The sequence below is a fragment of the Tiliqua scincoides genome, chromosome 8 (genome assembly GCF_035046505.1).
Source record: "Tiliqua scincoides isolate rTilSci1 chromosome 8, rTilSci1.hap2, whole genome shotgun sequence".
Lineage (NCBI taxonomy): Eukaryota > Metazoa > Chordata > Lepidosauria > Squamata > Scincidae > Tiliqua > Tiliqua scincoides.
In genome coordinates, this window is record NC_089828.1 from 33,504,440 (window position 1) to 33,531,210 (window position 26,771).

The window sequence follows — 26,771 nt, forward strand, 5'->3', positions numbered from 1 at the left end:
TTTCAATAAAAAGTAGTTCACAAAGCAGTTATATAGGCAACTATTTGACTTATTTGCTATCTCCAGAGGGCTCACAGTCTAAAAGAGATGCAAGCAAGGTAACAGCCATTGGAAAAGATGCCATGGTAGGTTGAAAAGGGACATCACTCTGCCCCTGCTAAGTATAAGAACACCACTTTAAAAGGTGCCTCTTTGCCCAGCTAGCAAGAGTTGACTCCTGAACCTTCACTACTAGGGGCAGTGCCTAATATGCCCTTAGAACAGGGGTGCCCAAACCCCGGCCCTGGGGCCACATGCAGCCCTCGAGGTCTCAATGCGGCCCTCAGGTAGCCCCCAGTCTCCAATGAGCCTCTGGCCCCCTAGAGATTTGTTGGAGCCCGCACTGGCCTGACACAACTGCTGTCAGTGTGAGGGCGACTGTTTGACCTCTCACATGAGCTGTGGGATGAGGGCTTCCTCCACAGCTTACTGTTTCACATCTGTGATACAGTAGCAGCAGCAAAGGAAAGGTCAGCCTTACTTTGTGCAAGGCCTTTTATAGGCCTTGAGCGATTGCAAGACCTTCATTCATTCATATAAGTTCATCTTTAATATATTCATTTATATAAACTTATGTAAATGTATTCAAATTTTAAATGTAAATTAAGTCTTTTTTTCCCTGGCCCCCGACACAGTGTCAGAGAGATGATGTGGCCCTCCTGCCAAAAACTTCGGACACCCCTGCCTTAGAAGGTTGTTGGGGGGGGGCGTGTCTGGCACAGGGGTTTACTCCATAGCCTACTTCATCTGGCACTGCTCACAATCAAATTCAGGGGTAGGGATAGTAGATCCTAGACAAGAAGCTGATATTCCCATCTCCAACACATCTCAGAAGGGCCAGGATCTGACATCACTTTCCTGGCAGTAACCCAAGGGCAGCAACAGCTGCAGGTAAACAAAATGGAAAAAGCAGGATCACACTACCAGTTCCTGATTCCTCCACCCCTGCTATTCCCAGATCCGGGCAGGCAGCTGTCCAGCATACTGCCGTGGCAGAATCTGTAACAGTTCTAGCTTTTGCACGTAGAGAGTAGAATACTTTCATTGAGAGCAGCTGTATTAGTTTCAAGGATTGGTTGCAAAAGGCTGGGTTGCAGAAGCTGCATGCTGAGAAACTGAAGTACTACAGTGAATCCTTGATTTGATGGATCTTAGTTTTAAGGAACTTTTAAGAACAGTCATTTTCTACTTTAATGAACTAGTCATATGCTTTGACTTCACTGCATTCAGATTTAACACACTTTTGGCATGATATCTATTCTCACCCCCATTGGTCCATTAAATCACAGGCTGACTATACCTGCCACTGTTGCATTTTTGAAGCTCAAAGTACTTGGGAACTGTTTCTGGGCTGATCTCATGCAAAGGACCTCTCCAGTATCATCAACTCTATGGCCTTGGAGGCTGTTTTGCTGCTGATCCACAAGACCACTTCTAGGGGCCAACAGTGCCACACTTTCAGGTTCTATAGAGGGTAATTTTCCAAAGTCTGCCCCCCCAACCTGAAATTACCCTGGACACTGTTCCTTATCAGTATCAGGCTCCTAGAGACCTCTGCTGTTTCACGTATGTACTCTGTACTAAAAGTGTGTATGGCATTTTAGCATCACTAATACACCAAAAGATACTCTATTTTTAACTCCAATTGTACACTCCATTGCATCCAGTGTATCAGTGCTAGAACTTTGACTCACTCTGAAATTGATTAGCATCAGGTTCAAGAAAGGCAAAAGGTACTTCACACAACAATTTGCTTATCAAATTCACTGCCACAAGATGCAAGGGTACGCACTGGCTTTAGACAGGATTTGACACATTAATGGAGAAGGAGGAAATGCTTGTGTTTGGGATGATAACCAAACTGAACCTGAATGTTCAGGGATAACTAGTTGGTACTAGGGACAAGCTACAGGGAAGGGCTGTTGCCTTCAGCCACTGATTGTGGGCTTCCCCAGGGCACCAGGCTGAAAATGGGATACTGGATGTTTGATCCAAGCCCAAGGGCTTTTGTGTTAGTATAACTCAGACTCCAAAGGCATCTGTGGTGCGCTTGCAAAATGACCTCGGGAGCAGCAGTGGAAAAGCTTTACTGTTCTGCACCGAAGCCTCCTATCTTTGCTCCAATCTTTGCAGAAGATGGTGCCAGGCAGCTGCTTCCATTGCGTGTTGCCCCAGAAGGCTCTACACTCCAATTTGCAGGGGGAAGTGGCTACAGCCTGACTCTCTGCACAGATTGGAGCACAGATAGATAGGAGGCTGTGGTGTAGAACACCACATGCCCGAGGTCATTTTGCAGGTGCACTGGATGCGGCCTGTGGAATAGCTAAAGGCATCTACTTCTAAATACGAGGGAGTTTTGCAGCACCAAAATGGGAGAGCTTGTTTCATGAAGTTCCTGGAGACATCTGGTTGTTCACAATTGAAAACTAGATAGTGGGCTGAATGGGCTTTTGGTATGATCCAGAGCTGCTCCTATGTTACTGCTGACAGCATAACACAATACTCCCAAGTCCAGAAGAGCTGTACTGCTGCACCCAGAGTTGCTTACTAGGGGAAGTGGTGGAATAGAAGTGGAAACAAGCAGGGTGTCTGTACATGCAAACATGGAGATTTCCACCCTCTGCATATAGCAAGTTGTAACTCCCTGGTCTTGCCACCAATATTATTGTCAAATATTAAGGGGAAGTTAGATGAAGATACTTGCAGGAGCAGGGTTTGGAAACACAACACTTACATAATATGGTGTCACTGCACTGGTGATGCACATGGGGATGACACCACTACTGGCCAGTTTTTAAGATCTTGATATTTTAACTTCTTGATATTTTTGAATACCACCATGTTATATATCAATCAATGCATAATTTCATGCAGTATGCAGTGAAACAAACTGCAGTGAAATCTCTACTCTCAAAAGTTATAGCCAAAAAAACCAGCAGGGGTGGGGCAATAGTTCATCACCACGCCCACCACCTGGGGTGTTGCCCGACCCACTGCATGGGAGGAGGTCCATCATAGGGGTGACACGCTGGCCGCCAGGTGACAAACCCTAGTGACACCACTGTAAGAGCAACAGTTTGTTTCAGAAAAAGCACACAGAACAATCCTATCCATGTTTACTCAATTACTTTAAAAAAAATTTTAAAAATCAATTTGTATACTACGAGTTCTTCCATTACACTGGAGCACATCCCCACACCCAGTTTGGAAACTACATTAAGGAAGCCCAAGATGCAAATCTGTGCCCGTTCACCTTAGAAGTCCCATTTTTGTTCAAAGAAGTGGTAAGGCACTCATTTTCTTCATCTTGTATTTGTGTTAAATTATAAAGATTGCGTTGCAACATAGTTGCTTTGTTAGTTTCAGTTCAGCTCTAGACCAGGGGGTCTCCAAACTTTTCGGCCAGAGGGCTGCATCAACTATCTGGCATGGTGGTGAAGGCTGAAAAAATTTTTAAATATAAAGTTGAAATACATTAGAGATAGAACTCAAATTGGCTCAAATTTCCAGGATTTTTCCAAGCACCAAAACATACCACAGAAATAAAGCACACACTCAAATAGACCCCCATTCCCCCACCTCTCAAGCAGCTTACTTAAATATACAGGAGTAAATACCTCAACCAGCACATCACAAGAAAACTCTAGAGAGTGTACTGTGGGCTGGGGAGGCCTCCCCAACCATCAGAAAGACTTCTAAGGCCTTTAGAGGGCACAAAACATTATTTCTGGTTTTTTGGGAAAACCAGGAAGTGATGTTTTTAGGCCGTTACAAGGCATTCTGAGTGCCGGGGAGGCTGCTCCGGTTGTGTTTGGTCAAGTGGACCAGAGGCTCTCATAGAGTTGGATAGAGGCTGGCAATGGGCCGCCTCTGACCCCCAGACTGGGGCTTGGAGACCCATATTCTAGACCAGGGGTCTCCAAGCCCTGGCTTGGGGGCCAGATGTGGCCCGCAGCAAGCCTCTTTCTGGCCCGCAGCCAACCTCTTGTCCCCTGAAAGCCTCTGGCACACTCAACTGAACATGACCAGAACTGTGCTCTGATTGTGCCTGGAGGGTGTTCTGAGGGCCAGAGAGGCTGAATGAATGAGCCCATGCATTCATTTATTCACTCATCTAAGCTCCATCTCTAATTTATTTATTTAAATTTTATATTTAAATTTTTTTTCCGGCCCTCAACGCCATGCTAGGTATCTGATGCAGCCCTCTGGCCAAAAAGTTTGGAGACCCCTGCTCTAGACAGAAAGGATAAATAGGTCATCCAGAAAACTGGAGCCAAGAATATTGGTTGGAAAAATGAGCCAGAGACTTTGGGGAAATAGTAAGCTAAAACAACCATTTTGGAAAAATGAAACTCCTCCCCAGTCTGTACCCAACTGTAAAATGGGAATACTACAGAATGAAGAGACCAATTACCCAAAGACAAACCTAGCAAGCTCAGGTGAAGACAAGATGCTAACTGGGCCTTGCTCCACTGCAAATCAGACACATGGGCTGTTTTAAGGATTGCAGTAACACATACAATTAAGCATGGCATAAAATCACCACATTAAATACACATAAGAAACCATGTCTAGTAGGCAAACCTCATTTATTTTCTTTAAAGGGGAAAAAACCCTGCATAAAAAGGAACGCAATCGGCAATGCAAAATGTAATCCAATCCACAACATGACGCAGAATAAGAAGTCAAATAAGTAAGAATTAGTGTCCCACATATCAGTTCCTTTGGAATCTAGTGTAAACATGACATTACATTTTTTTGTTAGCGTATTATTAAGACAATGCTCAAGTCAGAGTACACAGTTCTTGAGAGGAGGGCTGCAAAGCAATGCCTCATGCTGAAAGCAGGGCATGATGAGGGGGTGGTGATGCTAAGGCCTGGAACAGTCTTCCCAGCAAAGGCTACAATTCTCAGGGGCCCTTGAAGCACAGCAAGCCTAACAGAGACATTAGCTTAAGGTCAGTCACCCAGATTGCTGTCAGGCTCTTCAGACAGTGCTTTCCACTATACTGGCGAGCCCATTTTGTACTTGTATGCCAGAGATGCTCCCTGTAGGACCCCTGCCCTACAGAAAAAGAAGACTTTTGTCAAATCTTTCAGCATACAGTACTCCAGTTATTTAGCCTACCCTTTAAGTCAGCCCAAGAGGCGTAGAAAGACTTGTCAGCCTTTGTGGGTTAATGTCCCCCAAAATATGAGAGGCAATCTTGAAAGTTGGCCTTCACTAGAAGTCAGAAACTAGCACTCTAACAGCTAAATCCAACCACCCCAGAAGATGGTAACTGACCCCGCAGTTACCACCCAATGATCTCCCTTCCTGCCTTCCCTTCACCAGAAATAAAATGATTAAAGCAGCAGCCCATGATGGGAACTGGAGAGATGAAGATACATTAAGAGCGGTGTACAAAGCAATTGCAAATGTATTCAGGAGGGTTTATAAATGGCTTAGCAGGGGCCACTACAAGGAACTTGCTGCTGCCCCCCAACATGCCCACCACAAAAATGTTCTGGGTCATAATTTCTGCCCAACTTTGTTGCTGATGAGGAAACAGCAAGACATGACAGATACCCTGATCAGTGGTGTGCTGCTTCCATATTCCCAGGGAAATCAGACAGCCCCCTCCACTCCCAAAAGCTTACTACTGGCTCTTGTAGTAACAAAAAGCAGAGAAGCTACAGTTAAGGCAAACAGTGACGTCAAAGCACATTGGCAACACACCAACATGGCATCTAGGAGCAGGCTTCAAAAAGTGGCAGGATTCTGGAAACTTAGGTGAGGGGGAGAAGAGAGAGAAAAGCACAGATCTTAACTCCTAAAACCAGTCACTATAGTTTGGAATGTCTTGAGAGGTCTCAGGAGGCCTGTAAACAAATTGACTTGTGGGCATTGGGGAGAGAAGTGGGCCCATTCCAAAAGCAAGAGTTTGACGGGACATTTGGCCTTGAGCATTAGCATTTGGTTTTCCCTTTGGCTCGTCTGTTAACATAGCATAAAAATATTTTCTTGAGAGAGAGATGGATGTGTGCCGAGTTTCAATTCATATTTACAAGATACAGTACTGGTCTTCAGAACAGGGAGCTCCTTGTGCATGATTGGGGGATGGGCAGGAAATCACTTTTTCATATATAAATGCGGTATGGCAGGAGAGATTAAGGCACATTTCATGAAGCCTATTGGTTCTGCACATAGTCTTCCTCCCCTACTGCTGCCATTAGCCAAGCAGCTATAGGGGCAGCTCCACTGCGATACAGAAACTAGTTTCCACACTACTGTTTTCTCTCGAGTCACTCCCAGAGACTGTGAAGCCTGCTGAACATTTCCTGCAAGAAGCATGTTCGACTGGCTCTGGGCTGCAACTGCAAATTGAAACTGTGTTCTTGGGACACAGATTGCCAGGGCATTACAGTATGTCATACACTGGGGAGAAGTGGAGCTATCTGGAAATTATAGGCCCCACTTATTCTAGCACAGAGTTGATCATCCAGGGTGGTCCATTTCACAGTGAACACAAAACTTGAGTTTCTTCTCTGGAATGAGCATTTGCTCTTCCCCCGTTCCCCAACTGTAGTTTCAGGTCTAGAACTTTGTGTTAATGCACCAACTACACTGGAGCAAAGATTTCCACGTGCACTGCTCTGGGGATTAAAACAGATGCAAATCTGCCCTGGGATATTAAACTGGGAGCAAAGCCACCAAGTCTGGTCTCACCCTCACAGATGCCACCCCAAGCTGTGGATATCAAGGAACAAATCACCATTAAAGGTTTGTGGATAAGTTCAGCTAGCTTTGCTCAAGCTGTGGGGTGGATGAACCTGCCCCATGGCAGGCTGCCTTAGGGACTGGTAACAAGAGCACTCGTGTTCCAGTTATTGCTTGCATTCTCTAGAGGAACAGTAGCATCTAGGAGGTCAACAGCCATCACAAGCACTGGAGAAAGGCACAGGACAATAATGGCAGACACTTGTAGGCCCAGACTGGTTAGTGGGCCCCACAGTAGGATGAAGGGGGCCCCTGCATTTGTAAAAATTCATTCCTCCCCCTCTGCCACCAGGGGCAAGATGTGTTAGAACATGCACAAAGGCCTACATGAGGCTGGCACCTTTTTGACGCTCCATGGTACAACACTGGTGCAACTTCCAAAAGCATGGTTATGTCCTCAGAACTTCTATTTCAACAAGACAAATTAGCTGGCAAGCACAATTTAACACACAACTCATTCACCCTCCACCTATCATCCAACAATACAATTTCAAAGGCTTCAACAAAATAAAAAAAAGACTTACAGGAAAAAGCTGCCAGTATTTTGCTAAAGCAGAACACATTCAACAGCGGTAATGCATGCAAGCTACATGAAGTCAGAGAATAAAGACCAGACACACACCCCCCAACAGCAAATCCTGTGGTAATGCAACTATTCCTGGATTGTGACACTCCAGACTATTGGGGTGTCTGAATCATACATACAAATGTCCTCCCATGAAACAGACATTCTTGCACATGGAAACTAGCACCTCAGGAAGGCATGAACTAGAACCCTGAGGTGCTAGCTTTCTACTGGCAGTGGCTATTTTCAAAATGGGAGAAGTACTAAACCATATGATTCCCAATTACCCCACTCCTGAAGTGGCACAATCCATTTGACCATACAGCCTGCCATTTTCCAAGATGAATTACTTGCTGACCAATGATTTCTCATAACTGCCAAAGCTGCATGCAAGATTTTAAAAGGAATAGGGATAAGTGCAAACACAAAGCTGTTGGTGGGAGAAGACAATTTAATTCTTCTGCCCGAATCCATGGAGGAACATGGCAGTGTACAACTGTTCTACACAAACTGGCAGGTGAGGCACCCCCCCATATGCACATTCATTGGCAAAACCAAGAAAGGGTGGAGGAGGCCACTGCTAGATAGCAAAAATGTGGATCCCATCCCCAATACACAGCTAGTCAAGTTCCAATTGCCACGTTGTGGCCAATTCCTGAAGATACCAGAGGTCAGTCCTCTGCTATCATTGAAAGGAGGAAAACATTTGAGATGGGGCAGGGAATGGGGGGAGGGTAAATGTAGAAGTCTACGTATAGGAGAGTGAGAACGCAGGTTCTTCTCTCTCCTCCTTCCTCAAAAAACCAACACAAACCTCAAACGAGAGACATTTTGGTACAACCCAAAATAACCCAGTCAGGTAGTCCAGTAGCCATTCAGGGATAGCTAGGGATTGTAGGGTACTGAGGGAGGCTGTTGCCGGAAAAGTTGTTATACTGAGCCTCTCGACTTGGAGGATCCTTCCAGAGGCCACTGTGCCACTCGTCCTGGGCTTTCTGAAAACTGCCCCCACCTCCACGGTACAGCCGGTGGACCTGATTGAGAAAATGGAAAGAGGGAGAAAGTCAACTTATTTTTCTTTCCACCCTTGATCTAGTGAACATAGCAAGCTGCCTTGTACAGAGTCAGACCTTTGATCCACCTTGCTCTGCCTGCTGCCTACTGACTGGCAGAGGTTCTTCAGGGTTCCAGACAACCATTCTTTGCATACGCTGCTACCTGTCAGAGCAAACTGGACCTCTTGAACCAATGGGCTGACACTGACTGGCAGCTTCATATAGTCATTGGTTCCCAAGGTGCAGCACCTCCTTCCCACATAGATGGTCAAGGTTCAGTAGAATACTGAGCTTCTGACATTTGGCAGGTGGCTACTCTGGGATCTCCAGGTAGGGATGGAAAAACCTCACCCTGAAGAAACACTGCCAATCAGCTTGGTAATATGGTCAGTAGGAGGCAGCTTTTTATGTTGAGGAATGGAACACAAAAAACTGACAGTAGCATAAATGCTTTTATTGTGTACAGTATATGGGGGCCTCACCCCTGACCTGCTGCTAACTGGGTAAGAGGCACTTTTGAAGTGGGTGCTCCTATTTTATTTAGCAGGGGGAGAGAAACTGGACCTCCTCACACCAGCAGTGTCTTCAACTCACTTGGAAAAGTACAGACAGACAATTTTGACCCCTCTTTCCAAAAATATGACTGTAGAATTGGAGATGCAGAGAAGGGCAAAATAATCATGGGGCTGTGCACTTCTGTTATTTATATAGCCACCATCTAGTCACACAGGACAAAGATTGGTGCCAGACCCAAGGGGCGGTCTAGATACCGACACAAGGGAGACAGGAGAACGGAAGAGGGATGGGGGCAAGGGGTAAGCAAGGAAAGTATGAGGAGTAGTTTCAGTTGGTGTCTGTGTGGGAAGGCTATAGTATTTGGGGATTTTTCAGATGAGGGGAAATGAAGTCTATTAAGATCAGGCAGTTCGTGGAACAAGTGGCTACAGAGGGAACCACTATCGGTCAGTCATGATGCCAAGGCAGTCGACCCACTAGGCTCCAAACACCCCCCACTTACTCTGAGAAGACAGACGAACATCCCTAGAGCTGACAGCGTGAACATTATTGCTGGGAAGAGCATGATCACAGCAGCCCCAACACTGGTTCCGAAATGCGTCACAGCAGCTATCCATCCACTGAAAGAGCAAGAGGGGAAAGAAAAGAACATTTGGGTTTTAGCTCTACAAAACCAATGAATGATTTCTTTTTTTAAAAGAAGTATGAAATTGAGTCAATCCATTGAATTTGCATGCAGATAAACACAATATTTCCAAAAAGATTTTTAATTTTAGGCAATGCATGTGATTTGTCACAGCAAGCAGAGTCTAAGGAAAGGGTGGTGCCTCTTTAAGACAGTGCATACCTTTTGCAGGTTATTACACTTGTATTAACATTTTAAAAAAATATTGGCTGTCCCATTAAATGGAGTCCCTTTTCAGTCAATTCAAAGCCTGTGTTTTTAAAACGATTAAAAAATGTATTCTGCAATTTTATTTACCATTCTGTATAATCTACTCTGGTTTTGCTCATTGTACATCTAGTTAGGGCCCTGATAAGTTCACATATTTGACCACCTCTCTGGCCAATAAGATTCCAAGCGGTATTGTCTACACACTTCCAACCAAAACAACCTGGAATGTAGCCTTTTAGAGATTCACATGAAGCAGAGCTTTATGCCCAGACACATTCCATGGTTATTTGAGCTTTCTAAGTTATGTATGCGCTGCTTTTATTCCACAGATAAAATAAAAAGTGGAAATATGCAAAACAATGTTTCATTAAATGTGTTAGCAATAAACAACATTATACTTCGCTTCAAGTGAGAGATGAAGGAGCTGCTTGTCAGCCATTGTGGGAGGCAACTGGGGGCCAGAAGTGATACCAGACCGTGAAAGATCCATCTGAAATGTTTTGCGGTTCTTGAAAGGTAGAACCTTTCTGTTATTGTAAAAATCCCCTTGAGAGTTTAGAGATTGCCTGCCTAGGTGAACCACCTTGAATAAAGTCAGAGGAGTAATCCAATGACCAGAGAGGCGGTATATAAATACTATTATTATTGTTATTGTTACGGAAGGCCAAGGAGGAAGCCACACTAACTTCCAGACTAGTAAAGGAATTTTGTGAGATGTGTTATCAAAGAGGCTTGTGGAATCATGATGTGCTGCTCTGATAGAATTCACACACAGGACCAAAGAAGACTTACTTAAAAAAGAAAAGATAAAAACAAACACAAAGCAGCAAGATCTAATCAATAAATTGATAAGAAAAAACCAACATTTAATTGACTGTGGGCGCAATACTGAGGCGCCCATGGGCTGGTGCAAGTCCTTTGCACCAGCCCAGGAGGGTTGCAGATGTGCCATAAGGCACGTTTGCGCCTTCTCAGGAGGAAGCTGAGCTGGTGCTCTCTGCTTGGCTAGTGTTGGCCCAGCTGGGCCGATGCAAGGCTCTGGGTGGGTGGGTGGGAGGGAGGCGTTCCTGGGAAGGGAGAGGGTGGGGGGGAGGGAAGGCAGTGGGCGACTCCAGGGGGGGCAAGTGGGAAGCAGGCAGCAAGGCTGGGATCCAGCAGTTATGCCGGATCCCAACCCCCATTCCCAGGGAGACTGGAGTGGCTTCAAGCCGCTCCACCCTCCTCAGACTTGGCCACCTCAGGAGGTGGCACAAGCCTGTGGAGAACCATAGGGGCCAGCTTGCTTTACCCAGCGGTAAGGGGAAAAGTTTTCCCCTGTCTCTGGTTGAGCCACCTTGGGCCCCTATTCTGCACTGGATACAGCACAAGCCTCTTGGCTTGCCTGTTCCAGTGCAGGGTAGGTTTGCGTCCGAAGGGTGAATCCTAACTTGTATGGGATACAGTACAGGCCTCCTGGCCTGCCTGTTCCAGCGCAAGTTTGGGGCTGGCAGAGGCAAGGGGAAAAAATTCCCCTTACCCCAGGGAGAGACACGGAGTCCCCAATAAGTCTACTCGGTCTGTGCCACCTGGTAAGATGGCACAGATTCAAGTAGAATGGAGCAGCCAGGTGCTGCTCCAAGCCACCTGGGAACAGGGCTAGACTCCAGCTGCTGCTCATCACCCACCCAAGCCCACTGCCTGCCCTCCCTCTGCCCTGAAATGTATTTTCCCTGCCTCCTCCCCACATACCCCTTGCTGGTCGAGCTTGGCCAGCAAGAACCTATCGCATCCCATTGGTGCGATGGCTGGATGTGGCCTCCCTGGGCTGGTGCACATCCCTGCACCAGCCCAGCTGACGTGCATGGAGGTGCAAGTGTGCTTTACAGCATGTTGGTGACCCTGCGCAAGAGACTTGTGCTGGCCCAAGGCACAGTTAGGATTGTGCCCCAAAACACTCCCATTTGATAGGGCAGATATTCAATATCCTTTAAAAAACTATTTAAATAAAAAATGCTTCCTGAAACTGCCATCTTAGAAGAGGCATACCCTTCTGCGCAGTGGCAAGAGGGAAAGAATGCCTCTTCCAAAAGGTTTATTGTGACACAGCTGCATCATCATAAAACAAAGTCAACTTTTATTCTGAACTATCGCTTTCCCTGCATGTGCAAATTAATGCATAGTTCCAATGCATGGGGATCACCCCAAAATATATACTTGCATATAATTCCGAAAGAAAAAAAATTTGTTAAAAAAAGGAGTAACAAGTTGCCTTATAACAAGTCTCCCGATCGCCCCCCTTTAAGGAGGTGGTCGGAGTTTGTTTTGTCTGACCAGGACACGAGAGTCCCTCCCCCCAGGGGGGAGGTCTAGGGGGCAGGGTCGGGCAGCTACGGTGGTCCTTTAAAAGGGGACGAGACCCTGCCCTCTTCCTCCTTGTGCACATGGGCACCGTGGGAATACCCACCCGCCCACCCTAGAGACAGTCTGAGTTTAACTGGTCGCCGTTTGGGGCCGGGTAGGAATTTTTTGCTGCCTGCCAAGATTGGCCAAAGGGCAGGCAGTTTTTTCGCCTACCCCAGACTGTTATGGGCTAAGGGGTTTACACCCCCCGGTTTGCAAGCTGCCATCGGTCACTTTAAGAGGGCAGGTGGTGCGGGTTAGGAGGCGTGAATGGGACTCTGGCATGCACCTTCAGGCGGCATAGGCAGGGCAGAACCCTATTTCAGTCCTCAGGGGCTTGGCGGCACGAGGACTTAGACGGGGCCCTGGCCGGGATCACAAGGCACACCTCAGAGGCTCAGCGGCTCGAGGTGGCGCATTCTGCTGTCCGGCTGCCTTCCCCTTAAGGGATAGACATGGATGAGACGTGCCGTCCCTGCGGCGGGGCGCGACTCGGAGTCGGGTGCATGCCCGCCTGGGGGCAGAGGTTTCTGGTACCGCCCAGAGGTCCCTCCCCGCACCACAGGGGCTTTCGCTGCCTCGGATACTGCAGGTCTCAGCCTCTGCTCCTCTTGTTAATGTGCAATAAAGTGGCCCTTTCTTCCATATCTGTTGTCTCAAGTGTTCATTGGACAGTGCGTAAACAAAGAACCTTGATCTCTTCTGCCCAGTACTATCGCTGATCAGTAGGACTCAAAGTTTCGGGCAGATAGAAATCCTGTACCCCAAACCCTTTAAACGGATAATACTGGGAAATGAATCTGGGACCTTCAACGTGCAAAGCAGGTAGTCCCCCATCCCACAGATCAAAGACCCTTCCCTTACCAGGCTCCCCAACCAGTGAAGCCGATTGCTTGGATGACCGTCAATATGAATTGAGCTCCAAAGACGAAGAAAAATACCATGAAGTTAAAAGAGCTGTCTGATCTAGGGAGAGAGAGAAATGATTCCCATACAAAATGCATCTACCGCCATCATTTAAGCATCTTCTGGGGAACCCCTGGGATTCAATGGAAGCTTCAAGAGTTTCAGTCCAAGAAAAGTCAGAAATTGTGACCAAGTTTCCATGGAAACCAGAGTGTCCATTGCTGCCTGTGATGCCACAGGACAGCATTGGGGGTGCCCTAGGGCCTACTCTCAGTTCTTGAAGGGCTACTGTGAAGTCAGGACTTTGAGGGTGAATGCTCCATTTCGGCAATCACTCCCAATGCAGAGTTACCCTGCCATCAGAGAAGACTTTCCCCCTTGCATCTCTAGAAATCAAGGCCCTGGGCTCACCTCCTTCCAAAGCAATGTACTACCCACCTACAGAGGAAGCTTCATGTTGCTCTCCTTCCAGTTACTGTTCTGAGTTCTTTCCCTTACAGTCCACCTTCAGAGCAAGCAGATTTCTCTGCCATGTCCAGGGCAAGCCTAAGACAATCAACACCCAAAGCAATGCACCAAGTGCTGCTCTCTCTTACCTGGTGATATGCCAGCTTCTGCTCCTCCCATTACCTAGCTTGGAAAAGGAAGAAGTGGGGGCAGAAAGAAAGAAGTCTGAAGGATAGGAGAGTCATGAACTTTTTGAAGCAGGCTCTTCGTTCCCCTCCTCCTTTTCCAACACAGGGAGTGGGAGAAGAAGGGCCACTAGAGACAAGTGGGCAGACAGAGGTGGGTGCCCCCTGCCAATCTGCTGCCCAAGGCAGCCACTTCAGTTGGTCTTGTGGATGGGCTACTCTTGGTCATGTCTCTGCCAGAGGCATGATTGGACCAATTACTATCTATGCATAAGGAGCTACCCCTCCACAGACGATCTGTCCCAATCTGGCACAGAGACCTAAATGAGAAACTCACACAAGAACACTCATGTGTGTGTGCGGGGGTGCTACTCCAGGAGTACACCATTCTTACACCAAGATATACTGACTTTCTGCAAGGGCAAAGATATTTCCAACTTTAAACTTAGAAGAAGGAGTGCTTTAAACTCAATCAGAAGATTGAGATTATCAGGCCTCTTCACAGCACTATCCCCCAATCACAACCAGGCCAAATTGGCCAGGCATACACAGTGCCATTTTCCTGGGGATGGAGACCTTTGCCGGGAACAGGGCGGTTCTTCAGCTTTCCTCCCTGGCCCCTAGTTGCTGGCTTTCTGGCGTCAGCCCACACGCTCTTTGGCTAAAGGGATGAGCCTGCAATAATCCGGCTCTGGGAGGAGGATTAGCATGGAAAATAGCTCCCTGAAGCCGCGTCAGCAGGGCTTTGAGGCCTACTCAGATATACTCGTATTGAGCAGGACCATGCTACATGGAAGGAGGCAGCAAGACTGGCAAGGAGAATCCTGATCATGTTTCTGTGGTGTTTGGACACAACGACAGACAGACAAAAGTAAAATGCAAGTCTATGGATATACGGGTAGAGGGTAGGTTTGACACTTCCACAGGGTTCAGTTTCTGATTGGAATTTGAAAAGAATCCTGATGGATTTGACAGGAAGTCCCCCTGATCCAACATCCCATTTCTAGCAGTGGTCAAAAGCATCTGATTCACACACATCCCCAGTTTGTCTCCAACATCTGATATTCAAAGGTAGACTACGTCTCAAGATGGAAGTTCCATTTATCAATCTGCCACAAAAAGCCTCGGGTACAGGTCTATTAAAATTACATATCTCCGACCCCTCAATCTCAGTTTTGTTGAATGCCTCCCATTCCACCCCAAGTTCTAAAAGGAAGAGAGAAGTGCCTCTTCAGCTTCTCCACTCCATGCACCATTCTATAAGCTTCCACAATGCCCCAAACACAAAAAGACAGAATGGAGTATTGGATGTAGACCCAGAGGACCTCAACTTTTCCTATCCTACCTGCAACCTGATGTGGTAGAGCCACTGTACTGCATCAGGATTCTACCACCCCTCCCCAACATGTGCAGATCAGGCTTCTGATGTGTAGAATTTCAGAGGACAAAAACATTACCACCACCACCACCACCACGCCAAAATCTTATGCCAGCTTACCGAAAGGCTTTGTAGACTGGTCGGAACCAGCAGATGTAGCTGCACGGGCTGAAAAGTATCAACCAGAGAATAGCCAAGCCAAAATTCACACCATATCCCTTACCGATCCACCAGGCCAGGCAAGCAATGAGATTAACACCCAAAGTGATGCAGTAAACTGTAAGCAAAGAGAAGGAGGTTAAGGCAATGAATATGGTCTAGCTTGACAATTCACAGACAAGAGGTCTATCTGTGGTTATAATCCACAATGATAAATGAAACCTCTGAACCAAACTGCAGAGAAAGGTCCACCTTCAGGAGTCCACTGCTGGATGTGGGGCTCTCTCAAGGATGGAGTGTGTGGTTTCTATGTGGATGGTATCACGTTTGATTTCTGCCTCTCTGATCAGAGTAGACATATCACCTCCTTGGATCAATCGCAAGGTCCACCTAGCCCACTATCCTGTTTCCAACAGTGGTTGGCCAGGTGCTGCTGGGAAGCTCATAAGCAATGTATGAGGGCAATAGCTTTCCACTCTTGGTTGTCCCCAACAACTGATGCTGAGAGGTAGATTGCATTTTGCACATGGAGGTTAAACTGAGGTATCACAACCAATAGCTGTTAAGGCACCTAACCTATATGAATTTTTTTCTAAAAATTAAAACACTTAAGACCCACCAAGCTAGACCAGACTAGGGGTCCAACTAGTCCAGCATTCTGTTTCCAACAGAGGCCAGCCAGATGCTTCTTGGAGTTCACAAAGCAGAATATGAAGGCACCAATCCTTCCCATTTGTTCCCTAACAACTTGCATGCACTCAGACTGCCTCTACAGACTACTTCTATACACAGAAGCTTTGTTTTTGCTATCACAACTAAGATCTTCTAAATTATTAGCCCATTAAGAACCACCCTGCTGGGCAAGATCAAGAGAAGTCCGACTGCACCAACACTTCAATGGTTTTATGATTTTGGTCCTTAGTTGAAATTTTGGAGAGCTATTCCAAAAACTTTTAGAGGCAACATAGAAATAAGTACATGCATTTCATTTCCACTCTCTCTCTTTCTCCCCCACCCAACCATCACCCCACTGCCAGCTTAGCTTCTGTGCTTAGAGAACTTACACATCCACAAGCGATAGATCCTTTTCACCAGTGCCTGGTGCTCAATGGGAATTTCATCGGAGAAGTTCTGGTAGAAGCATGGCTTCAAAGGGATGAATTTGGGGAGTGGGGGAAAGTTGTTCACTTTCTCTGTAAAGAGAGGAATAATTGGATCACAGAAACACGCAGCGGCTCCTGCTTCCTCCTTGTTACAGACTCGACAAGCAAAGTGAGGAGGGGCCTTTTCAACAGTGGCCCAGAAGCTATGGAATGCCCACTCAGGGAAAGTACCTCTTCATCTGTCTTTTTTATATACTTTGAAAACTCGACTCCAAGTGTTTCCCACTTAAATAATCTACTGATTCTAAGATAAGCCCAGTTTCATACTGCCATTTTAATCATTTTAGTTGTCGATTTTCTAATTGTGCGGTTTGGGATGTTTAAAATGTGCTAATAGGTTGTTAGATACTTTATTGTAAGTTACTCACAGTACTAGTTTTTTACATTAAAAAGCAGGATTCAAATTGAAAATACCACTACTAAGTAGTAAATAGCAGTACTAATAATATCAATTCCTACTTCTAGTATCAACACTAGCAATTCTACTACTTAGTACCACTAGTCATTCCTACGAGTAGTACTACTAACACCAATTCCTATCTTCAGTCCCACTACTGCTCTGCATTCCTACTACTAGGCATAAGTCATACTGCAAACAGGCATTCCTTCTACTGCAAATTGCAACTCTACACAGTCACATTCATAACAGGCAGAGCACAATAGGTGCAATAACCAGCCCTCAATGGATGGCATGTATATGCACATAACAGAGTAAGCCTGTGGTTTTCAAATTCCCAGGGAGTTTGAAAGCCACAGTAAGTCCTTGCAGGGGCAGTAAGCAACTTGTGAAGCTTCAAAAGTGAAAGTGGAGTGATCACATTCCACTTCCAGTTTAGTGGAAACAGAGCACAATTGCTCCACTTTCACTTGTGACGCTTCAAGGAGCCCTGCGGACAGCCGCACAGGGTTCCCCAGACTCCGGGAAGGCTGCAGGAGGCTCTGGTAAGTACACCCAAGTCCCTGCAGCCTCCCTGAGAGGCGCGATCCTGGGGATCATGCCATTGCCTCCTCCCTGCCTCCTGGCTACCCCACCCCTTAAGGGGAAACAGGTCATGCTGGGGTATCTGAAAAGCCCTGGAATAAGCCAATTTTAGCTCAGCAGGCCAAAAGCATCAAACTGATTTGTTTACCTGCCATTCTTTCTGAAGGCGTCGCTTAAGGGGTGCTTATGTCACAAAGATGGACCTATAAGAGATTAAAAGAAACATTATAACCTTTCCAGTGAGCTTTCAACCATGACTGAAACCATACAATGCAATCTAGAGGAAATGACCTTGTTCTTTCTTTAAACTAAAATCCAGATATTCCTAGATGGAACAGCAAAGTCTTTTCAATTTCAGACAGCATAATGATCTCTCTCTCTCCTCCAAAACTGTTTGCCCTCCACCTCACAAGCCATCAACAGGCTTGGCTTAGTTCAGGGGTATTCAAACTTTGGCCCATGGGCCGGATTCAGCCCACCACCCAAAATCATCTGGATCATAGTCCCAAAAAGATATACCTACTTGGCCTTTCATTCTAAAAAAGAATTCAAGTTTGTAATTCTGTCTCTGTAAGGCTTACAGTGGAAGCTTCTGCTCTTGATCTGCTTCCTTTGAGCGTCATTCTCTGTTTGGGCATGTGTCTCTCTCTGCCATGCCCATCTCTTTTTTCCTTAGCTCTTTGGCCTGATCAGGAGGGTTGCACATTCATTCTTACCATTGTCGAACCTGAAGTCCAGCCCTTATGTGGAAGAAGGTTGCTGACTCACTGCTTATATGGTGGGCAATGAGGCCTGCTTGTTCTAGTTGAATTTGTTAGGGGGAAGGCCAGGAATACTGGCAGGGTAGGGTGCTGAATCTCCATCCCCACAAACAGCTGGAAATCTCAATTACCTCCACAAACGAAGAAGAAGGCCTCTTTGGTTGGCCTGCTTGGCCTACCATTTGGCCTTTTTGTTCTTGAGGGGCCCCAGTCCCCCAGTATTATATCTTATTCATCACCATGAGAAATAGATTAGGATGAGAGATGGGGCCTGGCCAAAAGCCATTCAACAAGCTTCACAAATGAGTGGAGAAGTTAAGCTGCCATCTTGTCAAGGGATGTTAGGACATAAGCTCTGTTTCTGGCATCTATTTTACATGAAGTGGGGAGAAATACGCACAAAGACAGGAAAAGGGCATTACAAAAAAAATACAGGTTGAGTCTCGTTATTCGCGAGGCTTCCTTTCCCAGAACTCGCGTTGATGGCAAAAATTGCATAAAGTCAATCCATTTAAAAAACAAAGTTCCTTTGCTAAGTGATTTAAAAACAGCCTTGCTGACTTCTGTGATATGACGGAGTCATTAGGCAGATAATCCATAGATCACCCTCCAAGCACTTAGAAAGGCTTCACTGAGAGGCAGCAATCCCTCTCTTCACCAGGTAATCTCTCTATTCACCAGGCTCTATAGCATGAAGGAAAGAATGGAGGAGGTGATAATCACTGCCATTTAGCATTCTTTTACATGATCAAGGGTAAGGGAGGGTTTGCTTGCCTTGGAGTGAAGCTGTTCTAAGTACCTGGAGAGAGAATGATTGATGTTAGCCGGCTGCCCTCTCTTGCATTAATGAGGTCATTGTTAAGCACCTTTTTTCCTTTAATTTAAAGGGCCCTTGAGACAAAACCCTGGGTGAAAAATCCGTGAATAATTAGGTTATACCTGTATTATCTCTCTTGGACAGACTGGCTTTAATGATCAAGGGAAGGAGAACATAAGCAACTAGGACTCCATTCAACATCCAACCACCATTATAGCCCATTTTTAAGTTTTATTTCTTACACTTTAATTCTGCTATTCCTCTAAAGAGCTCAGATTCTTCTACGCATCCACTTGATCCTCACAACAACCCTACAAGGTAGGTTAAGCCAAAAGCACATGGCTGATCACCCAGAAATTGAAATCAGGATTTCCACACTCATAGCCCCACGCTAAGTGCTACATTGTGCCAGGCCTCAGTTTGCACAAGTGAAAGTAACTGAGCTGCATGACAAAAAGGGAGGGTATTAGTATTGGGGGCTGCACTGGACTCTGGCCTGAGGACTCTGACCACCAGTTGCCCATCCCTAAGTTTATACAGCCCTTCTTCCCCAGTCAGTTCAGGCAGTCTTATTTTATCCAGGCTTCCCGAAAGCAGTACGACCTCCCCTTTCAGCAAACAGACAAAAGCCCTCTTTGTACAGATTCAAGGAAATTATTATTTTTTTAACTCTAGTAAGAACACAGAGAGGGAAGTGTCTGCTCTTAGTAATGGTCAAGTTTGACAAGAAACAGGAAGACATAATAGATGGTGATTAAACCAGAGATACTTTCTAGAAGTGACACAGCCTTGCACTCTTAGCAGATGTCAGAATGGTGCTTATGCTGCAGAAGTGTGCGATACTGGCCTTCAGGGCACCGAGTTCTGTTTTCCCAGAATCTCAGCTGCTATTTGTACATTATAAACCATCACCACCATTGACTTTCTAGTCCTTATGACCCCTAACCCTTATAACTAGATAAAATGAGCATACAAATACTGTAATGTTTTAATACATCTAAAAGACGCTTCTGATCAACTGGAAAGGTGCCCCAATTAACAGAGCAGTAAATGTTGTTGAATGTACTTGTATATTACAGCAAATGCTTTTAAAGAGCTACAGATGGCAAGCATCCTCTTAGAAGAGGCATTACCTCTCGCCCTTCACAAGATGATGCCTGCTATGACACAGACATGCATCATCTAAAACAAACCCAAAAAGTTATAGGTTCTCTTTACTTGGTTAGAAGGTTGATCCATTATCATTCAATTAGTCAACTAATCTTTCCTTAACTGAATGATAGGCCTAACAAAAATACAGCACTACTCATGTCCATTGCACTAAGAAGCTTACAGCCCTTATACAGCAGTAGAGAGGGAGGATGAGTTGTGAGGGCAAGTGCAGTTATACCCATGTCTGCTCTGTTGGAGTTGAGATAAAACAAGAGGTTTAGAGAGATATTTGTAGGAAGAAGGAAAGTATAGGTTGGGCATCCCTTATTTAGAATCCCTAAATATGGAGTATTCCGAAATACAGAAATTGAGTGCCAACATGACTTTTTTTTACATTTTTGCCTAAAGAAATAAAATCACAAAATATGTTTCATTGCAAAACCTTGTTTCATGCACAAAATTATTAAAAATATGGTATAAAATTACCTTCAGGCTATGCATATAAGGGATATGAAACCCCAACATCTCTCATTATGTATATCAAAGAATTCAAAAATATGGAAAAATCCTTTATCCAAAATGTTTCTGGTCCCAAGCACTTCTGATAAGGAAAGCCCAACCTGTACCACCATGTACAGCAGGGGTGCTCACACTTTCTTGGCTCGAGAGCTACTTTGAAACCCAGCAAGGCCCGGAGATCTACCAGAGTTTTTTTACAATGTTCTCGCCATCATAACATATAACATTTATGTGTACAATGTATGTTGGTGTACCTTGCATAACCGAATGAGCCAATATTGCACAACACAACATAATTAACTATAAACATTTTTTGTAATTACTTGAGTTTACTTTGATGACTTGCACTGAAGTGAATCAGCCAAGGATGCACAGTCCGGACAGTAGCTGCTGACAGCCAGCCTCAAGCACACTTCCAAATGTTCATCAGGCATGGTGGAACTGTACTTGGACTTAATGATCTTCATGTAGGAAAAGGCTGACTCACATAAATAAGTGGAGCCCTTCCTGCCTCAGGTGCTCTTATATCCCTGAGGGCCCTATTGCCTTCAAGTGGCTGCAGCTGTGCAGCACACTCTGCTGGATGCCCAGGCCTTACCTTTAAAGGGGCCACTGCTGACACCACATCTACCTACTCACCAGATCTTCCTCGATTCCAATACAAGTGGGGGGGGGGAGCAGATCTCTATACAGACCAGTGCAAAAACAGGGGAAAGGTGTGGGGAAGATCTCTATATAGACATCACAGCAAGACCAGTGCAAAACCCCTTGCACACAGAACCAACAGATGGAAGTTGGGGGGGGGCAGAACTCCATACATACCAGTGCAAAAACAGGGGAAAGGTAAGCCAGCCCCAGTAGAGTCAACGGGGCTCACTCCCAGGGATGCGTGGACAGGAGAGAAGCCTGCAATCGACTCATTTTGCCTCGCGATCGACCGGTAGATCGCGATCCACGTACTGAGCACCCCTGATGTACAGGATAAGGGCTCCAGGCAAAGGGGGCAGGAAGGGAGAAACATGCAGGAAACAATACATTGTGTCTTACATGGATTCCAGCTCCTCTTGGAATCTAATTTAATTAAACTGAATTTGTTATTGGCTACTAGATTTCTATTATGCTAATAATAAAAAGTCAGAAGTCCCAAGTGTATGTTAGATGCAATGAGATGCTGGTTTCAATATTTTAAAAATTCTAAACAGGCCTACTGCAGTACAGGGGAAGAAAAGAAAACTGTTAGCACAGTTCTGCACTATTTGAGAGCTGCCCTCTCTGCCTTCCTTAAACGGGAGGAGAGGAGGTTGGCCCTCAGATCAGCTGGGAACTGTGCCTAGAGTGGCTGCACTCCTGTAGCCACTCAAGGCATGGTTCCCAACCATTTCTGAGGGCCAACCTCCTCTCCTTCCTTTTAAAGAAAGGAGGGGAGGGTGGCTTAGCCGGGGAGCTGCCCTGGCCAGAAGCAGCATGCATCTCCTCTGATTACAGAGGAGAACGTAAGAGCAGCCCCACTGGATCAGGCCAAAGGCCCATCTAGTTCAGCTTCCTATACCACACAGTGGCTCACCAAATGCTTCAGGGAGCACACTAGACAACAGACACAACCTATGTCCTGGTGCTCTCCTCTGCATCTGGTAATCAGAGGCAATCACTGCCTCTACCTTGCACATACCTACCATGACTTGTAAACAGGCATGCGCTGCTTCAAGCTCCAAAGGAGCACTCCACTTCAACTGCAAAGTATTGCTCGCCTCCTGGGCGCCTTCCAGTGACACAAAAAAGCTCCATTAGAGCCTTCCACACCTCTAGAAGCAGTGTGAATGGCTCCTTCAGAACCTGGGCTGGTTCCTCCCTCCCCTCATTTTTCAAAGGAGGAAAAATGTTATGGGCTATTCAGAAATTAACCTCCAGTAGGCTGATAAAAAACAAGAATGAAGGTAAATAATTATGCACAAAAGTTACTTACTATTCAACACCACTTCTTAATGTAATCACCAGCCAAATTAAGGCACTTCTTGTAGCAAGGTACAAGCTTTTGAATGCCCTCTAAGAACATCACGCACCCCATTCGCTGCTCTTTGAATGTCCGAAAGGTTTTTGAGCACCCACCTTGCACAAGACTTGTGATAGCCCAGCTTCTTAGTCACAGTTTCGTGTATGCTCCCTACAGCATACTTGGTGTTCTCCTGCAACTGTGGTGACAAATGATCTTGTTGAACGAGTTGACAAAGTGATTTGCAAGCACTGCTGGTTCACGATTTCTGAACTTTCCACTGTTCGTGACATTTGAGGGAAGTTGATGGAAAGCTCAGGTATACTAGTATAAGGAACTTACATGATGATTCTGTATGAAACTGTGTTTGGGAGATCATTGGTATGACTTACCTCTATGAAGAAAAGGTCTTTCTGTGCTCCTGTCCAAGATGGTTTGCTAGGATTGTAAACACCAGAGGATCTGAGACAAACCATGAGAGAGAGAGAGAGAGAGAGAGAGAGAGTCTTGAACACAAAATTCAAAAAGTTATCATATTGTTTTATTTAACTAGCAAGACATGAAGAACTATTCCTAACACACTGTAATGCATTTAATAGTTAATATAATGTTTTCCTTTCTATATGTCAGTCATTAAAAACTAGATACAAGTTTTTGAATCATGGATGCAACACTCATCATACCAGCATTTGGGCTCGTTTCTTTGTTCACATGCTTGGATATCATCTCAGGTAAGAAACTTCCTTCTGCATTAACCAGGTAATCCCCCCCCCCATCTTTTAATCAGGTTTTGAGGTTGGCACAGAATACTGTATTGGCATATACCCACACTTGCAGAGGGAAGGGAAATGTAATATAATCTTTTTTGTCTCCAATAGATACAAGTGTGTTTCCAGTGAGTAAGCCTCTTACTGAACACAGTGACCTTACTTCTGAATAAAATAAACAACACTGTTTTCAAATATCTCTACCAATAGAGTTTTTTTCATAGAGTTGGGATACAGAGAAAAAATTCTTGAAGCGTATGTTGTGCATTCTATGTAATGTCATACAGGTGTGTGCCGCTTAACTACCTTCTGCTTAATGATGGACTGCATATACAACAGTGGTCAAGAAAATAAAGAGGCTCTTAATGATGCAGTCAGGTCTCCCATAGCCTGCAGCAGTGTTTGTTTACACAACAAAGATGCTCGTAATGCAAAGAAGAGGCAATCTATCTCCAGTAGTCGGAGCAGCCAGCTAGTGTCTGTTTACACAAAGGCAATAGATTGGGCTGAAGTTCGCTTGACTTCACTTAACAACAGGGATATTGTATGTTATGCTGCTGTCATGAGTCCTAGATTCCCTATTTTATGTGGTATTATAATAGACTATTGCTGCTTTTATCATTGTATAAAGTTTACTTTATGCAAACAGTGGCCAAGTTTACTATGGATTGTGCTGTATTTTGGTTTTATGGATGGTTTGCTTTTAAATTTTTTGCTTGTTAGCTGCCTTGATTTTTATTTAGGAAGGAGAAGCATGTATTTTAAAAATAAATGATTTTGAAAAAAGATGTCACAGGGCCCAGATGAAGAAATAGCAGCACTGGGATGGCTAGAAAATGGGGTTAATTTGGGAGGCACAGGAGATCTCAGCCAAATGCTAAAATTGTGAGAACTTCTCAGAGAAACACATTAAGCATGGAAACATAGAGCTAAGGAACAGATGCATTAACACAACCCCTCACAGCTGCACAGATCATCACAGCAAAACCGTGCCTGGCAACGACACAACAAGGGCACAAGTGTTTACTTGTGCCAAACACAGATTTAGTTACTTTTTAAGAGAAAGCTCCATAATATGTCATCCATTCAGTCAAGTTTCATTGGGTAGAAAGGATGCATTTCACAAGGTGAATGTGGGCAGAGTCAAGACCTGCAGGTGCAGGGCAGAGAGCTTCTTGCATTTTTAGGAGCATGTAAATAATTTCTTCAAAGACAGTTTCTTTTCTCATAGAGCTTCAGTAGCAAGAAAAGCCACAGCTGGTGGGCTTTTCCCAGTTCTGTCTTCCTCTTAAAGGTCCAGAAGGCCTCTCAAGACCTTGCAGGACAGGAGGGAAAACAAATATCTTTGGGCAGGGTATTTATGGACCTGACTACTCCAAGATGTGGCAATGCTTTCCAATTAGGTGGCTTTAACAGGAGATTCAACAAATTCAAAGAGGAGGTATAGCAACGGCTATTAGTTAAGATAACTAAAGGGAGTTTCCATGCTTAAAGGCAGGATACCTCAATGGGGCTTGTTCTTTGGAGAAGCATACACAAGATTTCAATTTCCTCACAGGGATTGTCACACAAGAGGTCCCAAAGCAATGCTTGAGAACAGGAAACATGAGAACATGATTTTACACCCCCTAAAAAGTTTTGGGGTACCCTCCAAATCACACAGGAGGGTATCTCCTGCACTGGGCAGATACAGTATCTCAAAAGGAGCCATCTCCTGGAGAGTACCCATGAGATTTGGGGTCATCTAACAACCCAGCCCAGATTTTTTTCTGGGGGAAAATCCCCATTTCCACATTCAAGGTGCTGTCCAGGGCCACAAACACATTAAAGCACTGGTTCCCAAACTATGGGTCAGGGCCCACTGGTGGGTCATGAATTGATTTTTGATGGATCTCCAAAGTGTGATGGTAAGATCAGATAACTAACTTCCTCAAGCCCTGAAACTTTTCAAAAATCAATTACAGCAGCTGCTAAGTACCTTGCAAAGAACTCAGCTCCTGCAGTTTGCAAGAAGTACAAGTATAGGGAAATAAATGTTTGAGGGTCTTTTGCCTAGTTATTATTACTTCTAAAAAAATCTAGAAAGAGATTTTATTTTTAAGTCTCATAAACCTAGGTGGCTCCCAACAGAGCAGTGAGTGTCAACCTTTTTCATCTCAGGACACACTGACAAGGTATTAAAATTGTCAGGACACACCATCAGTTTTTTGACAACTGAGAAGGCACACCATGTTGCTGGCACAAGGATCACATCCCCTAATGGCCCTATTAATACATGACATTCCCCTAAACTCCAGCAGCACACTTGTGAACCATTCGCTTGAAAATCACTGTGATAGAGTGTCCTTTAAAAGAGTGGGTGCGAGTTTGGGAACCACAGTATCAAAGTGTTTTGACCCCCCAACCCCTTGGGCAGAAGTGAACACTTGCACATGTCAAGGAGGGCAGTCTTCCAACCACAGGGCTGCCTGATATGGGGCCCAAAGCTTATTGGGGGTGGCAGGAAAGGGCCTATCAGCCTTAATTTCCTTATTCGGTTACTCATGCATGCCTGTGTCAAACAAGTAACAAGACTCAGCCTCACTGAGTACCAAGCCCCCCCCCCTCACCAGCCTCAGAAGTGCCCTCCTGTCTGCACAGCCCCTTCTACACATGCACTGAGCATGCAAAGCCTCCCTTTGCACAGACTGCTCCTGCAAGCCTCATACAAGCCTGTGTCAAATAAGTAGCAAGACACTAACTCCAGCCTCACTGAGGACCAAACCCACTCCCACTCTCTCCGCAGCCCCGCGGGCACTGAGCATGCAAAGCCTCCTTGTGCAAGCCTTTCCCTCGGTTGCCAGCCAATCAGCGGCGCGCCCCAGCTGGAGCCCAGGTGGGGGAGACTTTGCCCCGTGCTCCCCGCCACTCCCCCTCCCCATTTACCTCGCCCGCGGCCGCCACCGCCACTCCCGACATCTGTTGCGACCGCCGCAGCTGATAGCTACCCTTTGCTCTCCCTTCGAAGCCCGTAGCCTCAGTGCGCTGTGGGAATCGTAGTTCGCCGCGTGGCTCTCCCCGCGGGCTACAACGGAACTTGGGACAACATCTCCCAGCGTGCCCCACAGTCGGGCGGACCTAGAAGCAACTTGCAGTCATGTGATGACGGGGCTGTTGTCCAACGGACGTATGAAAGAGCTAGACTCTCATACCGGATGCTCGCGCCAACCCAGGCTTCCGGGTTTGCTTTCATAAATTGTTAACCCATCAGTGGAATGGGAATCTGTGGTTCCCAAACTCTCTGCACCAGGACCCACTTTTTTAAAATGACACTCTCTGGGGACCCACCTGGCTTTA

At 45.6% G+C, this 26,771-nt stretch overlaps 1 protein-coding gene across 1 annotated transcript; it reads right to left on the reverse strand.

The window, feature by feature from the left end:
• Positions 1 to 4,621: 4,621 nt before the first annotated feature.
• On the reverse strand, positions 4,622 to 26,442 carry SCAMP4 (secretory carrier membrane protein 4). The gene is made up of 8 exons (XM_066636287.1): positions 26,361 to 26,442; positions 23,061 to 23,130; positions 17,578 to 17,632; positions 16,349 to 16,477; positions 15,246 to 15,402; positions 13,074 to 13,175; positions 9,438 to 9,555; positions 4,622 to 8,398 (listed from the first exon to the last, which is right to left on the reverse strand). Exons 3-8 carry the CDS (start codon positions 17,582 to 17,584, stop codon positions 8,240 to 8,242), a joined length of 672 nt encoding a protein of 223 aa, XP_066492384.1. The 5' UTR covers positions 17,585 to 17,632; positions 23,061 to 23,130; positions 26,361 to 26,442; the 3' UTR covers positions 4,622 to 8,239.
• Between the last annotated feature and the right edge of the window lie 329 nt (positions 26,443 to 26,771).